General features: G+C 51.3%; 2 protein-coding genes across 2 annotated transcripts in view; both read left to right on the top strand.

Annotated features, from left to right (window-relative positions):
- Positions 1 to 12341, top strand: part of SND1 (staphylococcal nuclease and tudor domain containing 1) — a 156995-nt gene that overhangs the window by 42083 nt on the left and 102571 nt on the right. The window contains exon 12 of the mRNA XM_077340608.1: positions 6006 to 6106. Within this exon, the coding sequence (XP_077196723.1) occupies positions 6006 to 6106 (101 nt within the window). The remainder of the gene's footprint in view (positions 1 to 6005; positions 6107 to 12341) is intronic.
- Positions 6625 to 9123, top strand: LOC143838821 (NADH dehydrogenase [ubiquinone] iron-sulfur protein 4, mitochondrial-like). Its single transcript, XM_077340729.1, has 2 exons — positions 6625 to 6676; positions 8438 to 9123. Exons 1-2 carry the CDS (start codon positions 6625 to 6627, stop codon positions 8983 to 8985), a joined length of 600 nt encoding a protein of 199 aa, XP_077196844.1. The 3' UTR covers positions 8986 to 9123.

The raw sequence follows: 12341 nt of genomic DNA, 5'->3' as shown, positions 1-12341 counted from the left end.
ATTTAGACAGGTAGCTCTGTGTTAATTTGCCATTGGGAGGGCTGCATGGGGAACATCTGGTGCCGCCCCCTTAGAATTGCCACGTCCAAATGTCACGTCTCCCTGCGCATGCATGCACATGGCTTTTGCTTCTGCTGACAGGCAGTTTTCTGTTTGTGACGGACAGTCTGCAAACTATCTGACAGAAGGCCAAGCAGGGTGACTTCATAATGGCAGTGCAGTACTCAGATTTCTCCCTGCTGTCCCCGGAGCCCTCTCAGTTCACCCCTGATTCTTCTCTGCCTCCAAGACTGGCATGGAAACATGGGCAGCCTTCAGCATGGCCCTTGGCAGGGGCAAAGCCTTGGGGGGGGAGGGGGCGAGGGGGAGGGCAGCTGTGGATCGCCTGCATCCAAAGGGTGTTCAGGCTGTGGGAGGGAAGGGAAGGGAAGGGGACGCTCCGCTCACAGCATCTCAAGGATCCAGGGATAGTTTTGGCAAGAGGGTCCCGAGTAGCTGTCAAAAGGAACAGAAGGGGCCAAAGGCTAAGTGTGTGGGAGATCCCACCTCTTCCTGCCAGGGGCATGCCATGGAATATCAACCACATCTGGAACAGCTTCACTGTGTAATATAAAAAGCTAAGGCCTAGGTGGAGAGTGGGTGGTGCCCACTTTTGGACTGGCTCCGTCCCCCTGGACTTTGGACCAATAGGAAGGCGGCACAGCAAGTTTGCCCCTGGTTGCTGTCAGGGACACAGTAAGTGGGATGGGGTGGGGGGTGGTGGCCTCCTTTCCCCCTTAAGCCAGGAAGCCCTCTCGCCGCCTCGCAGAGCTGGCAGGTGGCTGGTGAGTGTGTTTTCATCCCCCTCCCTCCCTTCAGGCCTGCTGTGAAGCAGCCACTGACAGCCCCAGACTGAGGGGAGGAGGTGTTTCCAAGAGCAATGCAGGGGAGATTTTGGGTATGCGGGTGCTTCCCTTTGGAGGGGGAAAGCTTTCCCCTTCTGCCTAACCACCGGCTGACAGGGAGGCCACAGAAAAGCCCCTTCTCACTTCAAATACTGCTGTGGCCAGCCCCGCTGCTGGAGGGAAGATGCAAGCAAGCAACTCTGCAGATTTGAGGCCTACCACACAGGGTATTCAAAATCTATTCAAAATCTATTCAAAAACTACCGCACCATTGCACTCATTTCTCATGCTAGCAAAGTTATGCTCCAAATTTTACAAGCTAGGCTACAGCAATATGTGGACCGAGAACTTCCAGAAGTACAGGCAGGATTTCGAAGAGGCAGAGGAACTAGAGATCAAATTGCCAACATATGCTGGATCATGGAGAAAGCTAGGGAGTTCCAGAAGAACATCTACTTCTGCTTCATTGACTATGCTAAAGCCTTTGATTGTGTGGAGCACAACAAATTGTGGCCAGTTCTTAAAGAGATGGGAATACCAGAGCATCTTATTTGTCTCTTGAGAAACTTATATGCAGGTCAAGAAGCAACAGTGAGAACTGAACATGGAATCACTGATTGGTTCAAAATTGAGAAAGGAGTTCGGCAAGGCTGTATACTGTCGCCTTGCCTATTTAACTTGTATGCGGAGCACATCATGAGAATGGCGGGATTAGAGGAGTCCCAAATTGGGATCAAGATTGCAGGGAGAAATGTCAACAACTTCAGATATGCAGATGATACCACTCTAATGGCAGAAAGTGAAGAGGAACTAAAAAGCCTGTTGATGCGGGTGAAGGAGGAAAGTGCAAAAGTTGGCTTGAAACTCAACATCAAGAAAACGAAGATCATGGCATCCGGCCCTCTCAATTCCTGCAAATAGATGGGGAAGAAATGGAGATAGTGACAGGTTTTATTTTCCTGGGCTCCAAGATCACTACAGATGGAGACTGCAGCAAAGAAATTAAAAGACGCTTGCTCCTGGGGAAGAAAGCTATGGCAAATCTAGACAGCATCCTAAAAAGCAGAGACATCACCCTGCCAACAAAAGCGCGTTTAGTCAAGGCTATGGTCTTCCCAGTTGCAATGTATGGCTGCGAAAGTTGGACCATAAGGAAGGCCGAGGGTCAAAAAATTGAGGCTTTTGAGCTTTGGTGCTGGAGAAGACTCTTGCGAGTCCCTTGGACTGCAAGGCGAACAAACCGGTCAGTCCTAGAGGAGATCAGCCCTGCCTGCTCCTTAGAAGGCCAGATCCTGAAGATGAAGCTCAAATACTTTGGCCACCTCATGAGAAGGAAGGACTCCCTGGAGAAGAGCCTAATGCTGGGAGCGATCGGGGGCAAAAGAAGAAGGGGACGACAGAGAATGAGGTGGCTGGATGGAGTCACTGAAGCAGTCGGTGCAAACTTAAATGGACTCCGGGGAATGGTAGAGGACAGGAAGGCCTGGAGGAACATTGTCCATGGGGTCGCAATGGGTCTGACACGACTTCGTACCTAACAACAACAACAACAACACAGGATTGTTGTGCAGATGAAAGGTTGTCACTTGGAGGAGGGCAGGATGCTGTTTCCGTTGGCTGCAGAGGAGAGGACACGCAGTAATGGGTTTAAACTTCAAGTACAACGATATAGGCTAGATATCAGGAAAAAGGTTTTCACAGTCAGAGTAGTTCAGCAGTGGAATAGGCTGCCTAAGGAGGTGGTGAGCTCCCCCTCACTGGCAGTCTTCAAGCAAAGGCTGGATACACACTTTTCTTGGATGCTTTAGGGTGCTTAGGGCTGATCCTGGGTTGGACTAGATGGCCTGTATGGCCCCTTCCCACTCTAGGATTCTAGGATTCACAGCTCAACTGCTGCTTCTTGCCTTGGAGGCCTTACAGGACTGGTGCCTCAGGAGGGGGAGGGGGGGCTGGAAAGACCACCTCCCCCGCTGTCCAGCCAGTTCTGTTCTCTGGGTTGTGTTGGCAAGGCAGGTGGTGACAAGGCACAGAAGAGTCTCAGAAAGTTTGAAGTGGGGGGGGGGGACGATGACGATGACAAAAACACTTCTTTGGGGAGGGGGCCGGGAACTGATGGGCTGTTGGATATGCAGTCATAACTTTCCTGTCAAACCTTAGCTTATTCTTCTGCTTTAACCACATTACATAAATATTTTATAATTTAGATTGCCTATAAAATGGTATTAATTTGCCTGTTTAAGGACTACGGAGGCAAATGTGCAAATGTGCCCAGGACTGGAGTGGGAGGAAGCTGCGGGGGGGGGGGCAGCCCCCGGGGGAAGGTTCCAGTTCTTCCGGGGGGGGGGGGGAGGATTTCTCCAGCCCTTCTCAAAGGGTTCCTATTTTTCTCATAGAAAACTGGGGGGAAATCATGCCAGATACTTGGGGAGAATGAGCTTGGTCTGAAGACAGTCCACCAATTTCAGGGTGTGTTCTAGATAGACCTTTCCAGGAGCCAGAATTGCACACTTGGAACAGGCAAATCCTTCTTGAAAGAAACATCTTGCTTGGTATTTTGCAGGAGCTTTCCAAGTGCCCCTTGAAATTTCTGTTGGAAAAAGAATCCTAAAAAGCTGCTTAGACTTTCATGCTGTACATTTTGAGTGAGTAAAAATTTCACTCTGTTCAAAGAAACAATATTTTATATGAATTGGTTTCATTGCTCCCTAAAGGTTCCCAGCTTTTCTATTAGGAAAGGTTGTAAACATTTCAGAGAAAACCAGGTCTCCCCCCCCCCCCCACCCTGGAATTTCACCTTTGTTTCCTGGGACTTCACAGCTCTGCTGGCAACTGGTCCTGGGCCTCCTCCCCCCCCCCCCGTGGCCCTCTTCCCTTTGGAAACGCCTCCTTCACGAGGCTTCCCTAAACCCCTGCCCGACTCCCTCGGAAGCTCCAGGCCAAGTAAAATTTAGATAAATAAGAAATAAAAGCCCGTTCTGAAAGTCTCCAGATCCTTGCTGTAGACTGGTGCAAACCCATCTGAATGAACACTCACCTCTCGTCATGCTCCAGTTTATCCTCATCTTCCTTCAGTTGTGGTGCCTAAAGCTCAATGCAGGACTCCAAGTGAGGCCGAACCAGAGCGGAGTAAAGCAGCAGCATCACCTACTTCTCTGAATGCCGCCCAAAATCCTGGTTGCCTTTTTAGCCAGTGAGTCTCACTGCTGGCTCCCGTTCAGTGCTTTCACTATCGAAATTCATTTTATTCATTTCCCCCCAGTTTTCCAGGCTGTCAAGATCATCCTGTATTCTGTTGCTGTCTTCCGTTGTGTTTGCTACCCCTCCCAGTTTAGTGTCACCTGCAAATTTTATAAGTATCCCCTCTAATCCCTCATCCCAATCATTTATGAATATGTTGAACAACACGGGACAGATCGCTGGGGCTCTCCACTTGTCACTCCTCTCCAAGAAGATGATGAATGATCCTTTGGGTGTGATCTGTCAACCAGTTCTCGATCCACATAACAGTAATAGGATCCTCTTTTCTCTTGTGTGGAGCATGATTTGAGCATGAGCGATCTGCTAGCTGGAGTTTTCCTGGCAGCCCTTTGTATTTTCATGCTCATTTAAGAGCGAAGCTTGTAAAAGCACTGGCCCTTGGAAGGTGCTCTGGGAAGGTAGAGGAGGCTGAAGCCTGCCTGTCCAATCTGGCTCCCTTCTCCTTGGGGTGGGAAGCTGTGATGGGCAGAGTCCCAGCCCAAAGGCCGAGGGTGTGCTTCTGTGGTTGGGCAAGCACGGCACGAGCTTCTCCTGGTGCCAGGGGGAGGTGTGTTTTGGAGACCCTGCACCCTTGCCTTGGGCAGAGGCACCCCAAAGGTGCTCTTTCAGAGCCTCCACCCACTTCCCCTGCCTCGCCCATCCACGTGGCCTCCAAGCTCGGGGAAGTGCTTGCACCATCTCAGACTCTAGTGGGGTGAGGGGAGAGGGGAGGAATGGCGCCAAAGGAAGGGAGGATTCAGTGTGCCAGGGCTTGAGGTTATGGGATGAACCGCAGCAGCTTTTGGAAAGCTGAGAATCCGAGGAGGGACGTGGACATGAGCAGTCCAGCGTGGGAGTCCTGAAAGACAAGAGCAAAGCGTCCCTCGGCCAGACGTCTGAAGGCCTGCAAGTGCCAGGGGCTCATCCCGCATGGGCCTGTGCGCACGTTCTGTTGGCCAGTGTTGAGGGTGGCTTTGCATGCCTGGTTGCTGCTCACCTGCGGGATTGGGGAAGGCTGGATTTGGCACTGAGTGAAGGACCCTGCAGACCATCGGCCTAGACTGCACAGGGCAGCACGCTTGGCTCAGGGGCTCCAGGCACCTCTGCTTGGCAGCACTCCTGACTGCTTCCTCCTCTGCTCCTGCTGTTCAGGCCGGCCACAGCCCCGGTAGGCCCCTGCAGGGGATGGAGCTGCTTCCCTGACCTGGGGGCCAAAGTTGCGTGCGGAGGGGCAGGTGTGACGTCCGCAGGCTCAGTGCCCTGGGCCCTCTTCCTGCCCCCTGCCTGGTTTCTGAGGGCAAGGGGCCTTCGGCGTGGAAGCTCCTGCTGGGCCGGAGGCTGGTTCTGTTCCCCTGCAAGGAGGAGCTGGGCAGGCTTGCACGTACGTGTGTGTGTGTGTGTGTGTGTGAGGCTCAGGGAATTTGCTTGGTCCCAGGGAAGACCCCCAGCGGCATCTCCTGCTGGAAGGGCTGGCCGGGAGGGGAGGGGAGGGGAAAGACCTCTTGCTCATGGACCCCTGGTCCTGACCTTGACAGAATGAGGGTTGGATTCCAGGAGAGGCGGCTTCATTTGAGAAGGGTGTTTTACTCTGAATGGTGCCCTGTGTGCTGTGCCTGGGCACCCTGCAGCTCTTTAGGGATGTGTGGCTGGTTGGGTGTGCCTGGGCTGTTTGCCTGCCTTCTCTCTCCTGCTCTCTGGGGGGGGGGGGGTTGTGGGTGGGGGGAGGAGTGGGAGACGGGGGGCTCGCCGGCCTTGTCTTTCCTCAAGCTCTGAGTCTGGAGCGCTAAGGAGCAGTGCTGCGCTCCTGGGTCACTGGCGTCCTCAGCTGCCTGCCTTTGGGGCTGTCCCTTGCCGGGCTTAACCAGCGTGTGCCTTTCCTTCCAGGTGAATGTCACCGTGGACTACATCCGCCCAGCCAGCAGCGCAACAGACTCCGCCCCTGCCTTCTCAGAGCGCACCTGTGCCACGGTCACCATTGGCGGCATGTGAGTCCTCCCTCGGGCTGCCTTTGGAAGCGGCCGCTAGGGCCGGGAGGGTTGGGGATTCCCAGCGACTGGGGGTTCTCTCCAAGGCTTGCCAGCAGAGGAAGTTCCACCTAAAGATTAGAAAACATTTTCTGACCATGGGGGCTCTTCGTGGGTGGCATCTGCTGCCTTGGGGGGTGGGGGTGGAGGAGGTTTTTCGGTGGAGATTGGGCAAGCACCTGTTCTGAGTGGGGGATTTTTAAGTCCCTGAGAAGGTGGTGGTGGGGCTGGGAGCTGGACTGGGTGGCCCTTGCTGGTGTCCTCCAGCTCTTTGTGGATCTGATTCCTTTCCAGCTGGTTGTAACCTTTAAAGACCACAAGAGCTGCCTTCTCCCCTGCAGGTGGAGCTGAGCACGGGTGCTTCTGTGGGGGGCCCTGCTGTTGGCGGTGTGGGGGGGGGGAGCCATAAAAGAGTGGTGGTGTGGCCTTTTTAGCAGTGGCACTTTTTTCTGACGGAAGTTTCTTTCTCTGCAACGTTGATGGTGTTCTGTGATGGTTTCCCCCCCAGAGATGTCACTGCTGATGTGCCACGTGAGGTTTAGGGTAGCTTCACTGCTGCTTTGAACTGATGTTGGCAGGAGTTTGGTCCAGCAAAGGAGTTTGCCCTCTCACCCCTGGCTGGCATGTTGCACCTCCCAGCAGGAGAGAGAGAGGGGAAAGCAGCCAAAGGGCTGGACGGTTTCCTCCTCTCCTGAGGAAGGAAGGTTTGAAGAGCCCCAAGGGGAGGGTGATGGGTGTTGTTTTTGCTTTGTTTTTAATATATTATTGGTGCACTTTGTTTAATAAATATTTGTAATGATTTTTTAATATTGCTCTGTAAATACTCCCCATGCTACTTGACATTGCTGTCTGCTGTCAGGAGAGGGGGGCTACAGCTTGAAATTGAAAGCTACAGCTTGAAATTGTAACCGTCAAGCCCGGCCTGGCCTTTGACATTCCTGCCCGCCGACTTCCTTTAGGATCATAGAATCATAAGAGTTGGAAGGGGCCATAGAGGCCATCTAGTCCAACCCCCTGCTCAATGCAGGATCAGCCCAAAGCATCCTAAAGCACCCAAGAAAAGTGTGCATCCAACCTTTGCTTGAAGACTGCCAGTGAGGGGGAGTTCACCACCTCCTTAGGCAGCCTATTCCACTGCTGAACTACTCTGACTGTGACAACTTTTTTCCTGATATCTAGCCTATATCGTTGTACTTGAAGTTTAAACCCATTACTGCGTGTCCTCTCCTCTGCAGCCATTGGGAACAGCATCCTGCCCTCCTCCAAGTGAAAACCTTTCAAATACTTAAAGAGGGCTATCTTAGAATCATAGAATCATAGAATCACAGAGTTGGAAGGGGCCGTACAGGCCATCTAGTCCAACCCCCTGCTCAATGCAGGATTAGCCCTAAGCATCCTAAAGCATCCAAGAAAAGTGTGTATCCAACCTTTGCTTGAAGACTGCCAGTGAGGGGGAGCTCACCACCTCCTTAGGCAGCCTATTCCACTGCTGAACTACTCTGACTGTGAAAAATTTTTTCCTGATATCTAGCCTATATCGTTGTACTTGAAGTTTAAACCCATTACTGCGTGTCCTCTCCTCTGCAGCCAACAGAAACAGCATCCTGCCCTCCTCCAAGTGACAACCTTTCAGTATTAAGTCCAGTATGGCTGAACCTCTTGTGGGTTCATCTATCATTTCATAAATGAAATTGTCAGCCAGGCAGGTCAGAACGTTGCATGACTGAGGATGCTTTGCAGAGTTTGTTTCTCAGCACACATCTGGGAAATTGAAGTCACCCATGATGACAAGGTCCTTGGATATTTTCTCAAGCTGCTCACAAAGTGCAGCATCCACATCCTCTCGTTGGTCAGGCGGTCGGTAGCAGACACCAACCACCACACTGTTTGTTTTCCCCTCGCTTATTTTCACCCAGATGCTTACCACTGTAGATATGCTCTCCTTCACTAGAATTTCCTGACAGGTAAGCCCTTTCCTCACAGACAGTTCCACTCCTCCACCTCTTCGATCTATTCTGTTTTTTTTTTTTTTAACAGTTCATATACATCCACCTAGTGACAGATGTTATTTTCCTGGGCTCCAAGATCACTGCAGATGGGGACTGCAGCAAAGAAATTAAAAGACGCTTGCTCCTGGGGAGGAAAGCTATGGCAAATCTAGACAGCATCCTAAAAAGCAGAGACATCGCCCTGCCAACAAAAGTGTGTTTAGTCAAGGCTATGGTCTTCCCAGTTGCAATGTATGGCTGCGAAAGTTGGACCATAAGGAAGGCCGAGCGTCAAAGAATTGAGGCTTTTGGCTGCTGCGGGAGCGCTCAATGTCAGCCGCCGCTTGGGCCAGGCTCCTCGCGCCGGGGGCAGGGCCAGGGGCCGGAGCAGCCGCCCGCGGGGCCTCCCCAGCTCCGGCCAGGTCACTGAACACTTCCACATGGCAGCTGGCACAGGACCAAGCCCAAGACACGCAACTCATCACAGTTGATGAAAAATTGGACATTACACCTTTAACTGGTGTACCGGAGGAGCATATTAAAACCAGAAAAGCTCACATTTTTGTTCCAGCCCATAATGCCATGCAAGCAGGTGTAAACAACACCAAAAAATGGAAGATGGAATTTGACACGAGGGAGCGCTGGGAAAACCCATTGATGGGCTGGGCATCTTCGGCAGATCCGATGTCCAATCTTTTCCTGTCTTTTGCTACAAAAGAAGATGCTGTCGCCTTTGCTGGAAAAAACGGCTGGAGCTATGATGTTCAAGAGCGGAGGATTCCAAAACCTAAATCCAAGTCTTATGGCGCAAACTTTTCTTGGAACAAAAGAACAAGGGTGTCCACAAAATAGGTTGGCATTGGCTGTCTCTGCGTCTGACTGTGAATAAAGTCAGCTGTGCTGTATTTATAGTCCATGTATAATACGTCTCTTAATCTCCTAATAAATTTGACCTTTAAACCAAAAAAAAAAAAAAAAAAGAAAGAATTGAGGCTTTTGAACTCTGGTGCTGGAGAAGACTCTTGCGAGTCCCTTGGACTGCAAGGCGAACAAACCGGTCAGTCCTAGAGGAGATCAGCCCTGACTGCTCTTTAGAGGGCCAGATCCTGAAGATGAAATACTTTGGCCACCTCATGAGAAGGAAGGACTCCCTGGAGAAGAGCCTAATGCTGGGAGCGATCGGGGGCAAAAGAAGAAGGGGACGACAGAGAATGAGGTGGCTGGATGGAGTCACTGAAGCAGTCGGTGCAAACTTAAATGGACTCCGGGGAATGGTAGAGGACAGGAAGGCCTGGAGGATCATTGTCCATGGGGTCGCGATGGGTCGGACACGACTTCGCACCTAACAACAACAATACATCCACCATTACATTCCAGTTCATATCCATCCACCATTACATGTCTCCGAGGAATAAGACATTGTCTCTGAGGAAGTGTCCACGCTACACACCTCATCGTACCATGAATCAAACATGGTGGGTCCTCAGAGTGCCCCTGCTGGACTTCAACATCACGGCCAGGTATGAAGCCGGGGGGTGGGGCACTCCTACGTCTGCCAAGAGCAGCACCACGTGCACAGCGCTCAGTCCTCAGGGCAGAAACCGTGGGAGGGGAGTGCTCGGCACACGGCCCACTTGGTTCCCATCAGGCCATGGTTCCCAGGGTGGGTCCGCTGAGCAAGACCGAGAGGCATATTGAGGAGCCTGATGGGAACTGGGCCCCATTCCTCTGCAGCATGAACCTCCTTGGACACGCACGGGGTGAAGAAACGCCCTCTGCCCAAAAATTCTCCCCAAGACTTCCACGGCTGGAATGGCCCTCTCTGGCTGTTCTAAGGGAAGGGTGGCAGGAACCCAAACCCACAACACCTGAGCACTGGGATATGTCGGGGATTCCTCATCTGATGCCTTGCTAGAAGGCCCCACCCAAAGGGGCAGAGACTGCGGAGGGCTGGAGGGCCAGACAGAAAGGAAGGAAGAAGGTAGAACTGCATGATGCGAGGTGGCCAAGCCACGCAGGGCTATGTTTTTACCCATGAGCTGCATTTCGTCCACATGGCGAAGGACAATGAAGAGATGTACTGACCAGGAGGTGTACTGACCTAATGCTGAACTGTAATGACATGAGGACCAGATGTGCAGGACGCTGATGGTGCATCCCCTGCACGGTGATAAAAATACCCAATTTCTTTTCCTTCACTAAGAGCCTTCCTGAGTGATTCGGTTTCAGCACAGCCCTCACACCTGTGGTGTCGGAAAGGCCTCCTGAGCAGCTTCCGTATGACAGGAGCATGGCCGCCTTGCTGACCTCCTGGGGCTGGGCACTCCAGAGGACAGGAGTCACCACAGAGAAGGCACCCCTCTGGAGGGGGGTTGATCTTGTCCCCTTGTAGGGGGCCCCTGCAGAAGGCCCGCAACCGGAGCTGCAGGGCAGAGAGCAGCGAGCAGCAGGAAAGGCCTCTGGAGGCCTCACTTCAAGAAGGACGTAGTTAAAATTGAAAGGGTACAGAGGAGAGCGACGAAGATGATCTGGGGCCAAGGGACCAAGCCCTATGAAGATAGGTTGAGGGACTTGGGAATGTTCAGCCTGGAGAAAAGGAGGTTGAGAGGGGACATGATATGATTCATTTATCAAATGGTAGATGAACCCACAAGAGGTTCAGCCATACTGGACTTAATACTGACCAACAGGCAAGAGTTGGTGGATGAGGTGAAGGAGGTGGGGACCTTAGGGGGAAGTGACCATGTCCTCATAGAATTCCTTTTGAGATGGGGAGCCAAGGAAGCTTGTAGCCAGACGCGGATGTTGGATTTTCGTAGGGCAAACTTTAATAAACTCAGAGACATGATGAGTGTCATACCATGGACGAGAGTGCTGGAAGGGAAGGGAGCATGTGAAGGGTGGGCGCTACTCAAACAACAGCTATTGCATGCTCAATCAATGACTATCCCAGAAAGACAAAAACACTGCAGGAGCTCTAAGAAGCCTATTTGGATGAACAGAGAACTTCAAGAGGAACTAAGAAAGAAAAGGAAAATGTTCAGGAAATGGAGGGAAGGACAGAGCTCTAAAGAAGAGTACCTACAGGTTACTAGGCACTGTAGCTCAATCATAAGAAAGGCCAAAGCTGAGAGTGAGCTAAGATAGGCCAGGGAAGCCCATTGTAACAAGAAAAGATTTTTCAGTTATGTGAGGAGCAAACGTAAAGGAGGCAATAGGCCCACTGTTGGGTGCGGATGGACAAACTCTAACGAAAGATGCAGAGAAAGCAGAAAGGCTTAGTGCCTATTTTACATCTGTTTTTTTCACACAGGTCAAAGTGTTTAGGCACATCTAGAGATGGCCGTAGCCAAAGGATAGTGTCTGGGTGGCAGGTTAACATGGATAGAGAAGTTGTCGAGAGGCATTTAGCTGCACTGGATGAGTTCAAATCCCCTGGTCCGGATGAAATGCACCCGAGAGTGCTCAAAGAACTTTCCGGAGAACTTGGATAGCCCTTGTCCATCATCTTCGGAACCTCTTTAAGGACTGGAGATGTCCTGGAGGACTGGAAGAGAGCAACCGTTATTCCGATCTTCAAAAAAGGGAGGAAGGATGACCCAGGAAACTACAGACCAGTGAGTCTGACCTCTGTTGTGGGGAAGGTAATGGAGCAGATATTAAAAGGGAGCGATCTGCACACATCTGGAGGACAATTTGGTGATTCAAGGAAGTCAGCATGGATTTGTCTCCAACAGGTCCTGCCAGACCAACCTGGTTTCCTTTTTTGACCAAGTAACAGGTTTGCTGGATCGTGGAAATTCGGTTTATGTCATTTACTTGGATTTTAGTAAAGCTTTTGACAAGGTTCCCCATGATGTTCTGCTGGATAAATTGAAGGACTGGAATCTGGATTTTCAGATAGTCAGGTGGATAGTGAATTGGTTAGAGAACCGCACTCAAAGAGTTGTTGTCAATGGTGTTTCATCAGACTGGAGAGAGGTGAGTAGCGGGGTACCTCAGGGCTCGGTGCTCGGCCCGGTACTTTTTAACATATTAATGATCTAGATGAGGGGGTGGTGGGACTACTCATCAAATTTGCAGATGACACCAAATTGGGAGGACTGGCAAATACTCCGGAAGATAGAGACAGAGTTCAATGAGATCTGAACACAATGGAAAAATGGGCAAATGAGAACAAGATGCAATTTAATAAAGATAAGTGTAAA

Source organism: Paroedura picta, chromosome 5 (genome assembly GCF_049243985.1).
Source record: "Paroedura picta isolate Pp20150507F chromosome 5, Ppicta_v3.0, whole genome shotgun sequence".
Taxonomy (NCBI): domain Eukaryota; kingdom Metazoa; phylum Chordata; class Lepidosauria; order Squamata; family Gekkonidae; genus Paroedura; species Paroedura picta.
Note: the sequence above shows the minus strand (reverse complement) of the source record. Positions and strands in the feature narration are given on the sequence as shown.